Genomic DNA, 22,021 nt, shown 5'->3' with positions numbered 1-22,021 from the left:
TGGAGCCTCGACTCTCGCTGCCCCTGAGCTCGAGGCGAGATGGACGGACTCAGGACAAACTCATTCACACTCTGGTGGGCCCAGCGCCAAGAGAACCCCACCAGTGTTCCATACAGTCAAAGCTCTCTCTCTCTCTCTCTCTCTCTCTCTCTCTTTCTCTCTGTGACACACATACGCACATGTATAAGGTCATTCGTGGCCAAGACAACACAGCAAACAAACAAACAAACACAGCACTTGTGTCGTGCAGGTGACCTGTATCTGGCAAAGACTAATACAACAGGCACTACTTTAATCAAATTAATCATTCACTTTTATGTTATTATCAACATAACATGAGAAAATGATGATAAAAATGAATTCATTGCAGAGCAGAGAAAACCTGCAGCTTTGCTCCTCATTGCTGAGCAGCATCGATGCAACTTATATTTATATTCACTATGTCTAAAGTTGTTTTTTTAATATAGCAATTTTTTTATAACAACAAAATAGTGACACTTAAAAAATTATAATAGTAATGCCAATATTAAAAATAGTAACAATAGTAATTATATTCATTGAGATAAAATTAGCCTGCTAGCTTTAATGTTATACTGGTATAAAGTTTTAAGTTGAGTTTTAAGTTTTTAAACTCAGCCTGAAATCATTTTTACACTTTCACATCCATTCAAGTGTAAAAGCTGAGACGACCAATATAGAAGTGTATCAGCTCTGCAGTACACTTAAGACTGATTTATGTGGTGTTTCATGTGCTGAGCGCAGTGAGAATTTACAGCCTGTAAGTCGAACACTTAAAGCTCTCTGACAGGTACAAACATCAGCGGCAGTGAAGAGAAAAAAAACAACAACCGGAGAGACCTGATCCCAGAATAATCACAGCCGCAGCGCCTGGATGAGAGCATTCTGGATGAGCTTATGGCAGGCATGCGAGACAGCGGTAACTCTAAGCTCGTGTCATGAGCAAAGTGCTCATGACACATATAGCGTGACATGCAGCCGGCCTACATTCTACACCCTCTCAGCTGAAGCGAAAGTCAAACAAAATTAAAGGCAAACCGATCTGATTTCTGCCGTGGATCCAAATATGAAGGTGAAGAGATGATGAACTCTCATTTCCAAGTCAATCAATCAATCAACTTTATTTTTGGAAAGAGTTAAATCACAACCAAAGGCATCTTGAAGCGCTTTGAACAATCAGGAGAAAACCAACTATGTATCTGTCTGTCTGTCTGTCTGTCTGTCTGTCTGTCTGTCTCTATCTATCTGTCTATCTATCTATCATCTATCTGTCTATCTATCTATCTATCTATCTATCTATCTATCTATCTATCCATCTATCTATCTATCTATCTAGATATAGATGTAGATATACATGTTATTCTGTGATTATATTATTTCAAAATTTAAATAGACTCAAATAACTCCCATATAACTCTCAATATAGAAATTATTAGTCCGTGATGGCACAATATCTGCCAAGTGCCAAATATTTTTTTTTTTATTAGCGTTCTTCAGAGGTTGTTTCAGTCTTGCTTTGTGGTCCTGGTGCGGCTGTCATCACATTGTGTGCAGCTGTTGGCAGTGGCCGCCTCCTCACTCGCGTTGCACCCCTATGATATTATCCCCAGCTGGCCCAACACCTCACTCGTCTGTCCCCAACACGTTGGGTCCCCGCAGGTTTGCCGTCACGTTGCTGCAGGTCGGCTGTCTGCACTCCAGCCTGCTGGGAGCATCAGGTTCTCTCCTCTTTTGTTGCGCGAGTACGTAGATAAAACGCATGCACGACAGTGCACGCACCTCCGTGTGCCTGTCGTCTGTCCTGCGTGGTTTAGTGACGCCGATGGACGGGCATGTGGCCCCGCTGTGCAAATGCTATCGATGTCACTGGGACACTGGGTCAAAGTCTGTTTATAGCGTTAAAGCTGCTGTTGGTGAGATTTAGTGGCCTCTAGTGGCAAGATAATATCCTGTGGCATATATCCTGGGTTGTTGTATTTTGACTTCACAATAAATCATTTAAAGGAAGGACCCTTCCTAGAATAAAATATAACATTTGCTTTATTTTGACTCAAGTGTCCCAAAAATGTTATTATTTTATTTATAAAAACAATATTTGGGTTTTTGGTGAAGGATTGATGAAACATATAGGAAAAAAAATATATGTATACCTATATATATTTAAAACGGGGGGGCAATAAAAACAGCAGGGGCTGCTTCCTGGTCTGACAGTAGACAGACTGTGAGGGAACATATAAATTTACAATAAATAAGAAAAAATATATATATCCCCAAATGCCTCCCTTAATTGAAATAAATAAAAACTTGAGAAGATTGATATCACCTCAAAAAATATTAAGTGTTTTTCTTTCTTTCTTTTTATAAGTAATGGAGATCCTTAACTTATGAACTTATTTTTGAAGGGCCATCTCACAATGTGAGGGTACAGTGTTGGCTCAACAACACCACCCTTGGTCAAGCTAAAGAATTACTAGCCAGGTTCCATACGGTCTGCATAGTGACCATATAGAAGCATGAATGACAGGACAGTGTCACCTGCTGGACTCACTGTGTTTGCGCACAACATCCAGCAAACTGCAGGGACATGCTAAAGAGTATTTATCATGGGTGACGCCAGCCCTATTTGAAAATGAAACTCAGCACCCACAAAAGTTGTATTAAATGGTTTAAGTTTTACAGTTTTGATTCGTCTTTCAGAAGCACAAATGAAGTCCAAGACAGAGTCAGTAGTTTGTGGGCACCCAATGACCCTACCACCACCATTTACCAGTCCACTCACACTTTTATATATTATACTTTTATATCATATTATAATATTTTAGGAATGAAAAAGAACAGTCACTGGCTCTGGAACTGGAAAAGTACTTTTCCTTTGTAGCAAGGCAGGATACAGGAAGTGGGGTAAATGGGAAATGACATCACACAAGAGGGAAGAGGGAAGTTTGGAAATCAGAGACACCTGAGCTGAAAGGCAGAGGGAACTTCAAACAAAGGAGGACAAAGGATATGAAGCGGAACCAAAGGAAAGTGAGAGGTGAGACGTGGAAAGAAAGGATAAGAAAGCTTAATTTGAATTAAGAAAAAAACTGAATACTCACAGTGAACTGGAGGTGGCACTGCCAACTAGCGTTTTAAGGAGGAAGAGGACTGAACGTAATGGAAGAGGCAGACAGTGACCTGTTGGGAAGGAACAAAGCTCTCCCTCAGCTAAGTCCCTCGTCATTCTCCAGGCATCTCCACCTGGCTGCTACTCAACTAAACTCTAACCTGAACACACACACTTACCCACATGCTGATTTCTAAAGTTCTAAACTTATAATAAACTTACAATAAAAAAGCAAAAGCATTGGAAACAAAATCTATAGTAAACATTAAGTTAAAATAAAAAAATGAAAACAATATGTTTAAATATCTATTAAAAATTATTTAATTCATTATTTGCCAGTTAAAATGCTTAGCGACAATAATTAAATATGCACCTATATAACACAAACACATCACTTCCCGTTGGTTTGTTCGAGGATGGAGACAGAGGAAGAAGCAGGAGGCAAGTGAGCGAAAATTGATAAATCAAGTACATTTCAAAGCCAGGTTAGAAGCCTGATAACATCAGCCACCTGGTCGGGAATCAGTAACTTTTGATAACTCACTACCAATTAGAACTATTCTAGTGGCACGCATAGTGGTTTTGGGACACAGTGGTGCAGTGGTTAGCACTGTCGCCTCATAGCAAGAAGTTTGCATGTTCTCCCTGTGTCTGTGTGGGTTCTCTCCGGGTTCTCCATCTTCCTCCCACAGTCCGAAAACATGCATGTGAGGTGAAGTGGAAATTCTAAATTGACCGTAGGTATTTGCGTGAGTGCGAATGGTTGTTTGTCTTTCTGTGTGGCCCTGCGATGAACTGGCGACTTGTCCAGGGTGTCACCCTGCCTTCACTGACAGCTGGGAGAGGCTCCAGCAGACTCCCGCAACCCTGAGTGCAGGACGAAGCAGGTATTTAAAATGGATGGGACACAAGTGCTGCACCTGCAAACAATGTTTGGATGAGATTATTAAAAAATATATATTTAAAAATCAAACATTTGATGTGTGTGGAGGGATTTTTTACGAGATGCCAAAAAGTGTGGATAAGCCCCTGATGTTCCATGGGTGGGTTCAACACTTCCTGTTCCTGTATAGAGGTGTGCCTGCCTCTATATGACGGGTAAAGGTGAATTCCACTGCAGTCCAGCAACAGTTTGCCCCAGTCTGATGTTGACGTCACGCTGGCCGACGGGCCCAACACCCCACAAGCTGTTTATTGTGCAACCGGAGATGCTACGTAGCCACGCAGCTGCCAGTCAACAGGGCGGATGGTGCAGAATGTAAACAGGGAGGGGTCATCCTTTACAACCCCACCTGCCCTGTGAGCGCTGGTCGTCCAGGCCGTCTGAAGTCACGACCTCCTGGTTAAAAACAAGCGTTGCCGGACGAGTGAGGCGCTAATTCTGAAATGGCCCAAGCAGCAGTTCGGTCTAATCTGCTGCACCCAAAGACTCTTGAATGTTTGGAGCCGCAGCTTCTCCAGACGCCATACATTCAGTGTGCCCCCCCCCCGTGGGCTGATCAGGCAGCCGGGCCTCAGTCCGCTCTGTCGTGGAGGAATTTTAGACATGACGTTTGTCCTTTCCTCCACGTTCTTATCATGGCTCTTAAAATGCCTCCGCTATCTCCCTCTTGCACGCCAATAACGGCAGCTCTCCCGAGGCATCTGTCGCGCTCGGCTGCCCAGGATCATCTTTCACTCTCCCAGCTCCAGTGTTTCCCGCTTTCCTGCCCTTTTTTTTCTGCCCTTTTTGATATTACTGGTGACTGGAGAAAGTCCTCCCTGTTCTCGCCGGGTGCCGCATGCCCGCTTCTCTCATGGGCGGATTAGCGGAGCGCCGTCACCCCCTCGGGCTTGGTCGTCGGGTGTTAGATGCTGCTGACTCTCCGCCTTTAGGATAAGTGGAGAGGAACTCAGCAAGACAAGGAGTCGGTGCAGGAACAGGTCGATGACATACTTACGACTAATTACAGGGGAAAAAATTATACGCCTGCCCGCTTCGATATTTCGACTGAAGAACTTGATGCAGATCCTTTACAATCATTTTGCAAGTGCAATCTTAAAAGAACCATATTATACCAGTTGTCAGATCTTGCTTTTCTATGCAGGACTCCAGAAGAGGTGCTTGGTGCAACATATTATCCAAAAGACTGTAAAGATCTGCCAAAACAGCATATTTAGCCTTTTGTTTACAACCTCCAGCTAAAAAAAAGTTTATTTCTTCCTTTCATTTTAAAAATCTTGCTTTTTTGGGATGTTCTACATTTTTGGGAGGGAACTACAACATAACAGTGACAGTTTGGTTGGAGCCACCTGGATGTGGCTGTTGCCACTAATCTTGGACAGGTGCTGCTCTTTGTGACATCACAAATGGCGGGTTTCACGAATGGTGCCATTTTGTGCACACTCGTCCTGGAAGATGACTAAGAAGAAACAGATGAACTATTATCATTTCTTGGTATTTGACCAACTCGAGATACGTGTTGCATTAGTCTTTATTTTAACTTTCATCCTGTAACTCTTGTGCCCATAATGAAGCAAATGCCGGACTTTGTTAGATTATCAGACATTGATTAAGCAAACTTTGCATCATACAGGACTTGTCAAGCCTGTGAACGCAGATGCCGGGCCTGACCGTTGGTATTGCTGAATGGCCCGGCCTTGAAAAATCACGATGCCCAGAACCTTTATTCTCGGCCTCATTATTGGGCGGATCCAACCAGTTGGGGACTGAAATTTATAAAATGCAATAAGGCGCAACATCGTGGTGTGGCAGCTGTTTTTTTTTTTTTTAAAGGGAAATTCCTGAGTCCCGCTCCCACCAAACAAATGACAGAAAGACTGTGGAGGGCAGGGTGAGAGGGAGGGACAGTGAAGAAGCAGAAGAAAGAGAAGAAGAGAGTGAGGGAGGAGGAGAAGAAGGGGCTGACAGAGGGCGCAGTGTTTAAAGGACGGGTGTAGGTAGACTACTGGACATCACCGCTGTCGCTGCGAGTCGGGACTCGGAGAGACACGGCGGTGAAGGGACAGAGAGAGTCTCACATTTGAGAAAGAAAGAGAGAGAGAGAGAGAGAGAGAGAGAGAGAGAGAGAGAGAGCGTCGTTTTTTGGGCAGCGGGAGGACGAGGACGAGGGCAGCCAAACCTGCGAGATGCTGTGAGGAAAACGTGCCAAGTGATGGAGACTGGAGCGACCAACATGCACCGGCAATTAGTCAGGTACAGCAACACGGTGCTTTGCTCTCGTCTCGTCCTCGTCTGTAATATTAATATTGGCAACGGAAGATAATTGTTCACCCATTCTTCATTATTATTGTTTGTATTATTATGTGTTTTTGAATTAGCAGAAGATTGTCAGTTTACTGCAACCTTAAAAAGATGAAGGTGTGTGTGTGTGTGTGTGTGTGTGTGTGTGTGTGTGTGTGTGTGTGTGTGTGTGTGTGTGTGTGTGTGAGAGAGCTACTTCAGGACCACCGGTGGGCCTTTTTTTTTTATTTAAACTATCACAGCCAAACTGAATTTAGCAGCAAGCTTGTTGTTTTTCCACCTCTGGGAAAAACTCAACCAGAACATATGGACCCATGAGATAATGAACATAATCCAGCTGACCAGCTGACCAGTCGGTCTTTTCACGTCGCTCCGGCACCACCAACTCTCAACACTTATCAAGGTCAAACGCATGCTGGCGACTTTCCTCCGTAGGAGACATGCAAATGTTTATGGCGAGGGAAGACATTGTCCAGGCCGCCACGTACTCCGACGCGCTCCATCCGACTTCACGTGACGCCGGGGCCACAAAGCGCACTCTGTGCGGCGCACAGACCCGCCATTTGTCCTCACCGCCGTCCCTCCTTAGCATTTCGAGCCCTCTCCTCCCAGAGTGTGAGACCCCCGCTGGATAAGAAGGAGATTTTCCAAATATTTCCCAACGCCCACCGAGCCTCCAGCCGCAGCTACAGAGTCCCTCGCCCCCCCACAATGGCTCCCTTGTTGTTTTGGTTGCGAGCCCTGTAAGGCTTGTGGTCGACGCGGACACGGAGCTGCACAGATAAACTGAGTTTCACCTCTTGGGTCACCTCACGAGTTGCTGGTTGAGATCCCTCTGAGAGTCGATTCCCACAAGTCTTATCGTCGAGTCCATCTGCGTGACTGTTTCGGGACGATGAACAACTTGTGTTGGGTTCAAAAAGGGGGCGGCACAATGGAGCTTTGTTTGGGTGGCAGGCCTGTAAATAAAGCGAATACATTGCATCAAGAGCACATACAGTAGGCCACATAAATGTTTAATGAAGGGTTGGCGTAACACAGTATGAGAAGAATGGATTTGATGCAAACAGGGAAATTCTGTTTTTTTTTATGAAAAATATGTGCATAAACTTCACTTCAGTGATGAAATGACCTTCAATTCATATTTTGCAACAATAAATGAATATTGTGGTAAATTATATAGTTAAAGGGTAAAATTTGCAACCATACATAGTAATATTTAGAGATGCCATATTAGAACGTACCAGAGTTCCTGACTTTCCAAGACCTCCAGTCAAGTGTCGGCTCCGCCCTCTGAACCTGAATTTTTTTCCGACTCCTTCCACACGTGGACTACCCAACAAAACGTCATCTTTGCTGGGAAGCTGTAAACAGAGGGCTAATTATGCTGTATTTTCAAGATCTCGTAAGGGTTTCTGTGGGATAAAAATGAGTGTAATATGGGACCTTAAAAATACAGGTGGATCATTAGAAGTTCTTCAAAATAATGTTTTCTGAAGGAAAAAAATGAAATTTTACAATGACAAAATTGGACACACAACAATGAAATAATTTATGAATTTTCAATTAAAAATTATTCACCTTGGCTTTTTGAAACATTGAAAAGAAACCAAAATGATCGTTTACTAGACTCCTCCGAGTATCTGATTAAAGCTCATGCTTAAAAATTTCACAGCTGGTGCCCCAAACACGTTGCCGTCATGTGACCTGATGCTCTTCCTGATTCGTCAAGAGACTGCAGGTGATCTCAGGCCAGTGACGCCCCTTCTTAACGTGACATGTTAAGGCTCTTTTATCGTGCTTCTCCGTCGTCCTTGTCCGATTCATGCCGCCCTCCCTGTTGGAAGGGAGTTGGGACGCATTCCAAATCCCTCACGGTCCCTCATACCAGGCCCGCTCCCTGCTGCCAGATTGGTTTTCACACGATCCCAGGGCCCCTCCCTGCTACCAGGGCGATGCAGCTGTCACCTGTCAGTTCAGGGATGCACACCGGCTTGTTGTGGCTCAGAATAGAATTGTGAAGAGTTTCTGCTGCAAAGCGAGAGAGAGAGCGGCACAGAGTCCGCGGCAGTGCGAGCAGTCAAGCGGGAGAGTATCTCAGCTACATGCAAATCTGGTGCACAACTATGTGTGTTTGGAGCTGACAGGCCGCTGCTGTTCAGGGGAGTGGCTGCACAGAGACCCCCTGGTTCACTTTGTGTTGGTAAGACCTCATTCTGCGGCCCTTTCTTGTTTTTTTTTCTCAGGATATGTTCCCTGGTTGCCCCTTTGAACTTTTATGTACCAGTTTTAAACTGCTCAATGTTTCTCTGATTTAGCTAGCAGCAAGCTAACACATTACTAAACATTGAAAACACCTTTACATGTAACACCAAGGGCAAAAGTTAACCACAAACCTCATGCAGGGCTAAAGTTAACCACAAACACTAGAATAGCTATGTACAGATCTGACACTTAAAGGGACAGTTACGTTTTTTAAAAACGTAACCTAGCGTTTTTATATATGGCATGAAATTGTATTTAAAAGATACATACTATCTTGTATTTATTGACAAAGCTATAAGATACCAAACTTTCAAATCAAAGAATGATTATCCATACATTGTAACCTGCTAAACCACTTCCAAAAATTCCTAAATGTTTTTGATAGGACCCTGAGAGTATGAACCCACTGTATTTTTCATTAGGTTTCTTGCCTGGTATGGCTGCCCTGGTTGCCTACCAGGCAACTTCTCACAGGCACGCTCCTGTCTGAGGTTGCTGGGCAGGCAACCGGTCATATGTTTTCATATGTTGTGTCACTGGAAATATCCTATGTATAAGTCAGTGTAACATTCAGGATGATTCTAAAACTGCTATTTCAAGGTACTGGTGCTACATGGAGCGTCCAGACATTTCTAACCAATCTTCTGTTTCCGCTGCAGAATGGACCACGACAGGATAAGCCAAGCATCCAGCGTAGCCACCATTTCTTACTTCCCTGTGACCAGGGTATGTCTTGTCTGTATTAATAATTAAAAAGGCCCTCACTGAACACTGGATGCGACCATGTTTGTTGCTATTATTCAGGGATGAATTTTATTTGACAGGAGGGCAGCGTAAAGGTGCAGACGTTCGGTAAAAGATGCCAAGCTGCGAAAAGGGACCCAAACTGCCCGGTGGTCATCAGGGGATGGCTCAACAAGAAGGTCCTCCTCCTCCAAACATTATCCGACTTTATGTCAAGCAAAGAGGCTATGCAGCTAACCCATAATCCATTTCCCCACATGCAGGACAGCGCAGGTCTGAAGCTGTGGAAGCGGCGGTGGTTTGTCCTCTCCAACTACTGCCTCTTTTACTATAAAGGTAACGCAACCCATAGCTCTGCACTCGTTTTTTTTTTTTGGTTTGTGCTTTAACAGCACAGCAGCTCACCTGTTGTTGTTTTTAACAACCCCAGACAGCAGAGAAGAATCTGTGCTGGGCAGCATTCCCCTCCCGAGCTACAAAATCCTCTTCTGCGCGCCCCGAGAATGCAAGAACAGGAAGTTCACCTTCAAGGTATCAGCGTAGCAAAAGAATCAAATAAATGATGATTCGATTTCAGATTACATCAGCTAAGTGTCTTTAATGAAGAAGCAGAATTGTCCTTTAGTTTTCAATTTTGCTTGATTTCTGTAAGTTAATCATGATACACCTGAGAAACTACAAGTAGGACACTATCTCGTGGAACGTTATCGAGGAGATCTTTGAGAAGAATAATCTGTCTCAGGTGGTGCACCAGGGGATGCGCTCCTACTTCTTCAGCGCCGACACTCAGGAGGACATGCTGGGCTGGGTCCGAGCTCTCAGTCAGTCGGCCTTGATGGAGCCGGACGGCACTCTGAACAGGTACAGCGCTGTTTGACCCGATCCACTCGGTGGTTGATGCTTCTAATACATTCCTCTCGTGCCATTTTATACCTCCGTCAGACGTTGCTCGAGTTACCAGGACTTCACAAAGATTGGGGGCAGCAGCGAGTCAATGGACCTGCCACGGCCTCCTTCTGATGAGGAGAGTCCCTACCAGAGGCATCGGCACATCAGCAGGACCTTGAGTGAACCCAGCCGGCTCACTGGTGGGAGGGCGGGGCCATCGCACTCTGACCCTAGGGGGAGGCGGAGTCAGAGAGACAGCAGGTGTTTAAGTCATTTCTACACACAAACTTAGATCCCATATTGTACCAAATTCGCTATGTATGTATGTATGTATGTATGCATATATATGTACATATATGTATGTTTTTTTTGCTCACTCCACTCTATAAAATGTGTGCGCTGAAACACATTGTCATGGAAATCAGCCAGTTGTGATGTCACAAAGGGAACCCCGCTTTGATTCAGTGACAGCACCCTCATTATGTTTGCGTCCTCTGTCAGGACGCCCAGCCCTCCTGACTCCGGCAGACGAGGCTGTGGGCCAAACCAGGACGAGGACCTTCTGGCCACACAGGCAGAAGCCATGGGAACAGGTTCTCTGACCCCCAGGGGTCAGCTGGGGTCGCGGCCTCACACACCGGTGGGGAGGGTCGACATCCGACCCCATGACGACCTGCTGGGGGTGCCGCACACGCTGTACTACACACCTGCGTCGCCCAAACTGGAGTTCAAATCCACCCCGACCACTCCAGTCACGGAGAGGTGGCAGAACACGGGCAAGGTCAGCAAGGTCGTGACAGAGATGAAGCACAAGTTCAGCTGCTGGGCACAGGAGTCTGGCGTATAGCTGCTATGTTTTTAGGGGATTGGTGAAAAAACACGCCTTTGATTGTTCTAAAGCAAGAAAATGGGGGGAATGGTTTTGATTTATAATGTACTTAAAATCCATGTTAAAAAGTTTTAGAACACGGAAGTGTTTCATCATTTTTCAATTAAGTAGAATTAAAAAGTTTAAAAAGTCCTTTACAATATTTATCGAGCAGTAGATTTTAAAGTGAACTTTCAAATTACATAGTAAATAATTAACAGCAGCTGGATCATCTGTCTGAATTAAAAAACTCAAAAGTTCCAAAATTTGTCACTTCGAACATATCTGTAGCGATATAAACATAAACACAGGGTTTTTTTTTGCTTTTTTTTTTAATATCTTAGTTTAAGTCTAATGTAATAAATTCAAAGGAAAACTCCGATAATTATACACTTGAAGCAAGATGAATCATTTCTAAAGACCCATATTATCCAAAACTGTCCCTCCCACATGTTTAAAAGCTCCATTTTGTAGAAGGCTGTAAACACTGGGCTAAATATGCTGAGATGCTCCACGAATTTCAGATCTGAATAAAAAAATGGCCAAACCCCGGCATTCTTGCTGGAGGCACTAAACACATGGTTTAAAATACTGTAGTTCTATCTACAGGGATTCTCCCCCAGGAAGTGGGCAGAATAATCTGGGATCTTTAAAACCTGAGCAACTTTCAGAGCTGCTGGAATATTAATTGAGAAATTTGAAATGAGAAACTATTTCAACGGCATTTTTCTTTCCAACCGACCAACTTTTGTTTCTTCATTGCTTGCAGCCGGTGCCGATCTACGGCTCCGTCCATCACGTGCCAGCAGGGAGGAGACCCCTGGGAAAGGTGACGCTCACAGCCACAAGTGTTGCACGTCTCAGTTGCCGAGCAGAACAGCGATGCGCCATCGTCGCCGTGCATCACTGAGACGATCTGCGGCCCAATACGCTCGTCGCTGTTTTTAACGCTGTTCGCTGTCTGTCTGTTCTCTCTCCATGTGCACGCCTCCTATTTGTTTTTCTTTTTTTTCTTTTTTATCCCCCCCAACCCTCCCCAGGGCAACTCCACGGGGGCGCAGGCAGACTTGCTGCCCCCTCTGCCCCCCTCATCGAGGGCCGCCACCCACCCACCGCCGCACCTCCAGCACCATCACCACCATCACCACCACCACCACCGCAACAACTTGTCTGTCTGTGTGCTACCGCCCGCTATGGTACACGCCGCTCTGCTGCTGCTGCTGCTGCGTCCCTGTGGTGTCTCGTGTGTGTGGTAAACACTCCGTCTGTCTCCGTCTCTTGTTTGTGCCCGTGTGACTTTAAAGACGCTGCCGCTGCTGTTTGTCTGCCGCCGCTTGTTTACCCTTGAAAAACATCTCATCCTTATCAGAGTCAACTGTTCGTGCACTGCATAGCCACCATAGTAGTTTTTTTTAATCCCTTAAAATATTCCAACAACTAATACTTGATATATTGTGTTTGTTTTTTTTCATATATTCTTTGTTTGTTTTGATGAGGAGGTTTTGTGTGTAGGATTTATCAAACAGTCTAAGTTCTGGTTTCGTATTCAGGTGCAGGAATACATTAAATCATTGTGATGCAAAATCTTTAAGGCGAAAATGCATTTTGTATTCTGCTGTTAAATGTTAGGTAACAATCTGTTTGATGCAGCCAGAGATCGTGCTGGGGTTCAGTGAGCAAAAACTTACTTAAACTTAAGGATTTCTTCAAAGACAAAATTCCAAATTTAATGCATTTCAGCCCCCCAAACCCAGGGACACGCTGCCAATCAGGCCCTTGGAAAGCGACGCAGATGTGAGTACTGGACACACTGGCATGAGACCATCTTCACTCCTTTGTAGCTTGGGCTGGACTGACGCTCTCCCCTGCTCCCCCTCCAGATCGTTCTGACCAGGTTGTGCGGCTGTGACAAGGTGCTGCTGGCTTTATCCGTGGAACTGGCCCAGTTACAAATGGATAAGGTCGGTTGTCTCTTCAGTGTTGGTACTGTACAACTGAAGCAGATGGCTCCTCCCACAAATCATCCACAGAAATCATCTTCAGACAAGAAACTTCATCACAGATCTTACCCCCACCCCGCCCCCACCCCTGGCTTACAGGACAGCGTCCACTGTGCTCTGGAGATGTCCAGGCTGCAGCTGGAGGACTGGAAGAACCAGGGGCCCCTGGCACAGGAGGAGGCTCTCATCCAGAAGGCTTTGCTCCAGGAGGAGCTGGTCACAATCCGGGCCAGGATGTGCGACGTCTCGCTGGTACGCTGGTATAATTTACTGTGGTGTCATCGACAGATATTCAAATGTGCAACATCTGTGGATTATAGCATTTTCTGCCGCTTGCAAATCCTTAAAGGGTTCCTTTGATGAATGACAACTCTTGAATGTGTATAGTTGTGTTACCAGCATACCAACTGACATGGCAAGTATAAAAAATGACAACTCGCGTATTTGTAGACGGGCTGGCTTCGTCCGTGTTACTATGCTGAAAGGAGCTAGTTAGATTTTGGGGGTCTTCCTACGTCAGAAGCCGACCTGATTATCACAGTGACACCTCCTCAAACTTTCCTTTTGAATTTGTACCAGTTGTCACCACGTGAGAGTGCGTAGCAATCTTCCCTACCGGCTAGCGCTAGCTAGCCCTGAGCTGTTTCAAGGCGGAGCCACAGATGGAGCGGGAACGCATTTCATAAGGCCCGTGTGGCTCTAACCAGGAGTTTCTTAACCAAGCAAATTTTGCTTATTGTTGGAAGTAGATTACCATGAAGTGGAGCAATTCATTTACTGTGAATATGGAAATGGCCACAATAGGTTTCCTTTTAATCTCTCTCTTCAGGAAATGGAGAGGGTGTGGAGCCAGTATGAGCGGATGGAGAGTGAGCTGTCAGTGATCCGTTCACACCTTCAGCACGTCTGTAACTTCGGGGGGCTGCAGGTACGTCAGCTCCACCTCCTGAACACCTGCGCTGCTTCACACCTGCTTGGTCCCGCTGCTATCAAGGTGCTGTGATTTCCTGTGTGTGTCGTCATACCAGGAGCAGTCTCAAGCCCAGAGGGAGCTGTGGATGATGGAGGACATCCTGTCCGGACTGAAGATTAACCGGGACCACTTCCGCTTCCTGCTGGGATTACAGAGGCACCACAGTGAGCGTCACCTCTGGCCCACTGCAGTATTTACATTCTAGGCCCTGTGTATGAATTTAGATTGGGGAACTCAGGGAGGGTAACCTCACTCGTGTGACATTTGGAGAAGTTTCATGAGTGAGTGGTGATATACTGGGCCCCATACTTACTACATATGACATGGCAAAATTCATGTTGCATCACATGCAAAATTCAACCAGTGACTTGCGCCACAGATGCACTACGGTGGACAATAAACCTGACGGTGACGACACGCTGACCTTTTTGTGCGTCTCTCTCCTCCCTCCTCCCCCCCCCTCAGCGTTCCAGCATACGGTTCCACTTCCCGGACCCCCTGGTTCTCCTGCAGAGTTCCTGCACAGTGGCCTGCCAATGGTACCTCATTTCCTCAGCAACTCCTGGCACGTGTTCCGTGCCATGCGACGAAACAGGCGCTCAAATTAGAGGTTAAATCCATCTGCCGGGGAGTAGGGAGGCTCTGAGAGCGGCTCCATGGGCTGTTGTTGTGTGTAATTCTCCAGCAATTATACCCGCTAATTTTTTGGATATGCGATGAAGCTTCCCCCCTTTTTTTTCCAGCTCCCCATGCTGTTGGTGTTGGAAAACAACAGGACCAGGCATGATTTCCATCCTGATATTGTAAATGAGATGCTGCAGTGAATTGCATTATGAAACGAACCATTTTATACTCATTGTCAAAGCTTTACTGATCATCCGAGAATCCAGTGGAGAGGCCTTGCATGATTCCAGGACTAATATTAAAATACTTTAGAGTTCCCCCAGAGGATGGCATACTTTGCCCTCTGTTTACAGCCTCCAGCAAAACCTCTCACTTTTAGCCTCTTGCTGATACAGAGGCATTGTTTGCACATTTGAAAGGGGGTCTGTGGCGACTGTGAGGCAGTCTCAGAGAGAAGGGTTGAGGCCCGTTGTGATGTCACAAAGTACTGATAATCTCGAGACACCTGGCTGAGGGGGGGTGGCTACTAGTCTCGGACTGGTGAAATGTCAGTGTCCTTTTGTGATATCACAACGGGATTATCCAAAGAACTATGTGATTTTAGCGGACACATCATTCAAAATGGAGCAACACAGTAATTCACTTTTCTCAGTTCAGTGACATACTGGTAAATGATTTCACATGATACTGGACCTCAAAACTGAAAACCATTCTGAATAACGTGTGTAGGATGTGGAACAGGAGCCTCCTCTCCGCCCACCGTTACCCCACGAGCTGCAGGAAGGCCATGGCCCGCAACATGGCTGGACAGAGTGGCCGTATGAGGTGTGAACCTTGTGTCTTACTAATGGAGAAAACAAATCTCTAGAATTCTGATATGGATTGTCTTTTGTGCTTCAGGGAATCTACAGCCATGCTGTGGATCCTCCACCCAGGAGGAGGAACAGTCAGCCTGACCTCCTTAATGTGAAACCCAACAAGGACTCATTTGGTTGGTACCGCACACACAGCGACTCACTCACCTAATGGCCTGCGTATTAATGTTTTCCTAAATGTTAAACAGAGAAACAGCATCAACAGGTTCACTGGTCATTGCCCGCCGGCCTCAGTTTTCCCTCCGCCCTCATGTTTCCTTTCCCTTCCTGTCTCTTCCCCCTGCTTCTCCTCCTCTCTTTTGCAATCCTTCTCTAGAATCTGGATCAAAGTCGAACCCAGCGGACACAACCAGCCAATCCACCAAGGTTTGATTTCCCTCAATTTCCTGTTTAACGGCGTCTGTATGCACATATTTGATCCAAAACGCTCCAGATAAACAGACGGCGGCACACCCCTCCCCTCCCTCCACCCCCCCCCCCCTTCCGATCCTCCCACCTCCCCAACCCCATTCTGCTCCTTTTTCATAGCAATCACAGCCAAATTCCAATTTTTTGATTCTCTCATCTTCCTTGCAATTAGGGCATTTTGCCGTGCCTCTTACAGGCGATAGGGGGCAGTAGAGACTAATGTCTCGCTTCACCGGCTCTGCCGTCTCACTCCTGCCACCCAACCCCCCTCTCTCTCGCTTGTATGCTCACATGCACGCACTTATAGTATATAAAGATGCAGATGTGCGCACACGCTCGCGCTCATCTCCGCACAAAATGACTTGCGGACGCTGCCACATCCGCCTTGTGTGTCTGTTTTTCATATGCAAATTGTGGATTCTAGGGGTTTTTCACTAAACCTTCCCCCGATAAATATTACTGGGATGTCGAGTTCATGAATGACTCATGCGCTAAAGCGGCTGATATCTTGCCTAGAAAACGAGGATGAGCGAGGAAGAGCAGATTGAGCGGATGAGGAGGAATCAGGAGAGGCTGGCCAACAGGAAGAAAGCCCCAGTATCTGCCCCCAGTGGCCAGGGTGAAGGATCAGAGGCAAGAGACGAGGTTCGCTCAATCATTGAACAGCACCACCGACTGAGTCACTGCCTCACCCTCATCGACCAATATGTATTTTACTGGATCATCTGCGTATCTCCTCAGGCCCCCTTCCCTCTGAGGGTGACCAGGGTTGTCACAGCTGTGCTGCCATCCACTCTCGTGGCCAGACGTGTTTCTGTGGAGGATCCCCCAGCAGAGCTGAGCAACCCGCTGCCCGAGCAGATCCAGCAAGAGACGCAGCAGAGGCCGCCGGTGCAGGCCAGGAAAATGTTCAGCAAGCCACCCAGGCATCTGCTGCCAGAGATCCCCGATCAAAGGGGCCCCATCGCAAAGACGCTGAACGCAAGCAGTCCGCCAAGGGATCCAGGAGCGGAGGTCTCTTCCAGAGAGCCACGGCCTGGAGCGGCCAGAGCAGAGGTCGCAGAAATGTCAAGGACTGCATCTCGTCACCAAGCGGCTGCCGCCAATGGAAGTTTAATCTCAGACATCGTGGTAAGAGACAAATCGAGGACGGATGTATCGAGGGCCAAACGTACAAATGTTATTAAATTACAAGATATGTCTTCAGTTTGACCATCAACCAACCAGGAAGGAGAAACACGAGCCCTGCTTGCTCCTCTTTTTCCAGAAAAAGTTGTGATATCACATTGGGCAGTCGATTGTTGAGACACATCACAACCACCTTGTTTCTGTCCCCTTCCAAATATGTGGAATCTCCAAGCTAAAAACAAGTGCCATGGGTGTAAACAGAGAGCTAAATATTGTGTTAGAAAAATAATTGTAGAGTGTTTCTTACTCGATAATCACAGGGGAAATCCTTCAGTGCCATCCACTATGAAACTACCTCCGTAACATCCAAGCTATAATGCTAAGCAGCAACCACGATTTATAGCAAGCAGTCGCTCCTGTTCTCCTTGGTCTTCAACATCTGTACAAGCTTTAGTCTGATGGTGCAGTCCAATATGCACCGTAAGGTATATTGGTAGGTAAGTCTGGTGTGTTACCAATAGCTGATAACTCTGCAGGAATCATCTCAAATTTCCAGCAATGTTCAGAAACATCAGAGAGGAGGATACGGGCACGGGCTTCAATATGCTCAAATTAAGATACATTCAAAACATTATTTGTCAGTGCAGATTTAAGTGCAGTGATCACATTCTTGGCAAAAAAACTCCTCGGTCTAAATCTAAACGTGAGACACTCTACGTCCTTTTACTAAAAGTCCAGGATAAAGTAATCAAGAAACAGAAATTCTCTTGCAGAACAGGGTGAGTCAATATGTGTTTTGCAGATCCAGGCCGTTCTCTTGTGTGAGCAAGCATAGGGAGCATAGCCACAGGACTGGGGTGATCCTCAAAGTGCTAAAAACATGTTAACTGTGTTTCTCTTGCAACCAGTGTTACTGTTGTTACTTTTACCTTGTAAATATCACCTAAATGTGTGTTACGTAATGCTAGCTAATTAGTTACCATCTTACCTTGGAGCAAACGTAGTTGTTCACGGTTATTTTCGTTGGATTGAGCAGTGAATGGAATCATCCACACTGCTTTATCCGAATCTGACATTTCTGCTCATGTGTTTTAGGCTTTGGAAAAAATGAAAAAATACAACACCAACGTCTAAAGTTTGAGGATATCGCGCCTCTGACTTGCAAGTACTGTAGACTGCCGTTTTTACTGTGAGAAAGCTTGCCATGGCACATTCACCAAGTTACAGTTGATAAGTTACGAATGGTCAGGTGTTAGTTAGCTGTTAGTTAGCTGTTCTAACGCCACGGTTACCAGAGGGTCAGGGCAGTGCAATTAAAATTTCCGTTATTGGACATCTATGAAACATGAAATGGGACCGATTGGTTCATTTGCGTTATCAAGTATTACCTTTAGCTATATTCTGCTGCCTTTTCTACTGTGCTTGTGTTTAAAATTGGCCAGCTGCTCTGATAAGGCCACCCTGCGAGTCAGGCCCATTGTGGTGCGCAGCTGATGTTGATGCGGAGTTCTTTGAACAGACAGAGGTGCAGCCCTCTGCCCTTCTGACCCCTGAGGTGGAAGCCAACCTCTGTCTGACCCCTGAGCAGCGAGAGGCCAAGCTGCGACGTGTGGAGCGAATACGGGAGAGGGTCATCAGAAGGTGGGCTGGATTTTTTTTATTTTTTTTTTGTAGGGGGTTTATTTTCTCCCTGATTTTAATATTTAAAGTTACACGTGCACAAAATTTTGTGCCGGCTAACTAGTGGTTTCACCCGCCTATCAGCGCAGCCAGAGAGAGCGCCTGCGCACCCAGTCCAACAGCAGTCATGGGGGAGGGGAAGGAAGCTCGGAAGGGGATGTCTGACATGGCCAGAAGACGGAAGTCAGGTACAGACACCAACATTCAAGGTTCCGTGTTATGCAGAATTCACTTCAGCATCTTTCATTAAAAACATTGTTTTTAGCCTGTCTATATATATATATTTGGATTTTGTTCCACTTTTTCTTTTATGAAAGAGTAAACTAAAACACATAGCTCTTGATAGTAGCCCTTTGTGATGTCACAGAGTAAAATGGTAACCCTCCCAGTTTAGTGACAATGCAACAAACCAGGTGTTTGCCATCCTGTCACCATCCAAACACGTGGATGGTCCACAGGTTTTAGCAGGGAGCAGTAAACAAGCGGAGACTGAAATCCTCTGGATCATTGCAGTAATCATATGGTGTCACTGGAGTCAGGGACAACAAATAAAGACCTAAAAGTGGGCATAACATGGGAACCTTTAAGATCCCTGTAAAGACAAGTCTCACCACGTCATCCTATCAGGGGCCTAGTCGTTGTTTTACTTAATTTTTACCGAAGCCTTTTTCTCTCTTCATGTGTTCAGACCGTGAGTCCCACCATGGATGTGGCAGCTGTGGGGATAATCAAGCAGAGGTTGAAATGGATGAAAGTGGTAAAATATCCAAAAGTCCGGCAAAGATTGGGAACAAAACGCAATACAAGACCAAAGTCAGGCGCCCGGGTTCACCCTATCATGTCTCAGCTCTGACCGTTTACCAGAAGGACGGCGGCAAAGGCTTCACAAGTAGCAAGAGTGAAGCAGAGCAAAGGGTCGCTGGCGGTAACGATGGTGAGGTTCCCTCCTCTGACCTGAGGGCCAAGTGGTTCCTCTCCACCAGCCGGTGGCAAGGCTGCATACCTCTCCAGATCTCCGACTCAGCGGGCATCGAGGAGGCATCGGGCGCTGGGGAGCTTCTCGCGAGCAGCGACGACATGGCCGAGTCCAATGAGATGTCACCAGCAGTCAGCGAAAGCTTGGAAAAGATGAAAGAGAACCACTCACTCTTCTACAAGATTGCGTGTGACATCAGCATCTCCGACACGGACATCGAGAAGAACGACGGGAACCCGAATGGTCGAACTTCTACTGGGCCAGAAGAAGAAGAAGAAGAAGGAGAGGAAGTCCTGGTTGTGGCTGAATGCATGCAGAAAGACGAGGCAGCTGAAAACACCAATCAGCCTTCAACACAGGAAGTAGCAGCAGATGTGTTGGAGAAAGATGCGCAACCCCAGGATGAGACCTTGAGAGGGGAAGACCAATCAGAGGGCAATAACGAAGATCTCCAGGAGGGTTCAGCTCAGAGCGATGACTGCGTTACAATGGTGGATGAAGACAAAGTGACAATAGGAAGAGACGACGGAGCAAAAGAGTCGGCAGACAGGAAAGTTGACCGGAAGAGATCCAGTGAGTTGAGGAAATGCTCGAGTGAGGAGAACACGGAGACAGTCCGGGAACGAGGCGAGGAGCTCAACACGCCGTCCGGCTCCGTTTCCGAGGACGGGCGGGCCACTCGCAGCGCTTCTTTTGGGAAGGCGCGACTCACTGTGTTAAGGACCAGTTTGTAGAGAACAGTTGGCGGCTTAAAGGGGCTTAAATGGACGAACTGAGTGGGGACGAGAACAAAGTTAAACGGTTTGTAGTGAGAAGAGGACGTGATTGAAGAAATAAATTGGACCTAACTTTTTGGACACCCGGGAGCATATGTTTAAAGAAAACGCTTAAAAAAACACAAAAAAAAAACATCTATATAGTGTTCATGTAGTTTCAAATTATGCAAGTAAAGTTAAAGTCTTAAAGTGACTCATGGATGCAAAACTGATGCGCAGATAATATGTTGTGTCCCAATTTGCACACTTCAGGACTAAATATTGAACAGTTTTAGAGCAGAGATGTGCTTAATGTGTGTTGAAAATGCTGTCAAAGTGGTCCAAAAACCTGCGAGTGGAACAGGCCATTAGCCTATTAGCTTGTCCATTCTTTCTCTGCTGCCCTTCTGCAATTAATGCCTCAAAAGTACTATTACAACTACAAGTAGTAGAACTATAACGATGGAATAATCACAACAGTGCAAGTGCCAAACAGATGTGCATGATCATGAGAATAATGTTGAAATTAGTGCACCGCGAGAGCCGCATACTGCACCAAAGTACGCAATTTGGGACAGGGTTAAAACGTCGTTCCCTATTACAGTCATGTAGCTACACATGGTCAGTGAGTCATGTTAACACTTTTATTCCTCATGCAATATGCATCTTATATAACGGAACGCACACATGAGGCGTGCTTGTTGATGGCAACACAACCATGTTATTGTCGCCGTGTGAAAAATGAATAAAGAAAAGTGTTTGTTTTGATTATCCTGATCAATAAACAATTGTATCTCACAAGGAAGATGGAGACTTGTGCTTCGTGGCTTCGTAGCACCCAAACTCAGTGTGTGTTTGTGTGCATTTTTATGTTTATCTGCTGCCGTTTTTTGGGTTTTTTTTTTTTTTATGTGTTTTCTCCCCTCACTGATGGTGACCGTCCCCGGTGCGCCTGGCTGCAGCTCTCCTCCGAACCCCTGATGCAGAGCTCCACGGAGCCAGTGGGGGGAAAAAATGCCTTTGTCACTTTAAATCCTTGCAGTGTCTCAACCGATGACATCATTGTCTGAGAACACATTACATCACCCCCTTCCCCGGCTCCCTCTCTTAAAGACAGCAGCACCTTATGTTTACTGAGCTGTGCACACATGCACGGGCTGCTTATCTGTTTACAAATGCACAGATCCACATCAACATGCACATGAGGAGTGCCGCGGGGCTGCGGACTAAAGCGAGACGGGCTCTGCCGAGGCCCCCTGTTTGCAAAGATGTAAATACAACCGTGGACAACGGGCGCTCGCGCGAATGTTGAAATATTAAAAACGCTACAAGTTGTCACTCAGCTGCGGCAACCTCTCAGTGTGTGATGTCATCGTTTGTTGGGCTGTTAACCGGCAAGGAATTATGATTATTATCCCAATAATGATCCATGCATTTCTTTCTGGTTGTTTCCCCTCTCTGATACACTG

The 22,021-nt window shown here is 46.0% G+C and overlaps 1 protein-coding gene across 5 annotated transcripts; it reads left to right on the top strand.

Moving 5' to 3' along the window:
* Positions 1-6,049: 6,049 nt before the first annotated feature.
* On the top strand, positions 6,050-21,904 carry plekha4 (pleckstrin homology domain containing A4). 5 transcript variants are annotated; one of them, XM_076034414.1, is made up of 24 exons: positions 6,050-6,320; positions 9,293-9,359; positions 9,458-9,556; positions 9,641-9,713; positions 9,808-9,908; positions 10,120-10,238; positions 10,320-10,526; positions 10,767-11,046; positions 11,903-11,962; positions 12,174-12,329; positions 12,874-12,927; positions 13,014-13,094; positions 13,233-13,385; positions 13,963-14,061; positions 14,162-14,270; positions 14,572-14,645; positions 15,460-15,555; positions 15,631-15,721; positions 15,922-15,971; positions 16,530-16,658; positions 16,755-17,144; positions 18,661-18,782; positions 18,911-19,009; positions 19,510-19,638. In XM_076034414.1, the coding sequence occupies exons 1-23, from the start codon at positions 6,280-6,282 to the stop codon at positions 18,984-18,986; spliced, it is 2,727 nt and encodes a 908-aa protein (XP_075890529.1). In that variant the 5' UTR covers positions 6,050-6,279; the 3' UTR covers positions 18,987-19,009; positions 19,510-19,638. The 5 variants fall into 5 exon arrangements, with proteins under 5 accessions (XP_075890529.1, XP_075890525.1, XP_075890527.1 ...); XM_076034410.1 differs by having other exon boundaries at positions 6,053-6,320; positions 16,530-16,646; positions 18,906-19,009; positions 19,510-21,904; XM_076034413.1 differs by having other exon boundaries at positions 6,060-6,320; positions 18,906-19,009; positions 19,510-21,904.
* The last annotated feature ends 117 nt before the right edge of the window (positions 21,905-22,021 follow it).

This window comes from Nelusetta ayraudi, unplaced genomic scaffold (assembly GCF_046127955.1).
Source record: "Nelusetta ayraudi isolate G7.1 ecotype Tasmania unplaced genomic scaffold, CSIRO-AGI_Nayr_v1 ptg000042l, whole genome shotgun sequence".
Lineage (NCBI taxonomy): Eukaryota > Metazoa > Chordata > Actinopteri > Tetraodontiformes > Monacanthidae > Nelusetta > Nelusetta ayraudi.
This window is presented reverse-complemented; position numbering and strand designations above follow the sequence as displayed.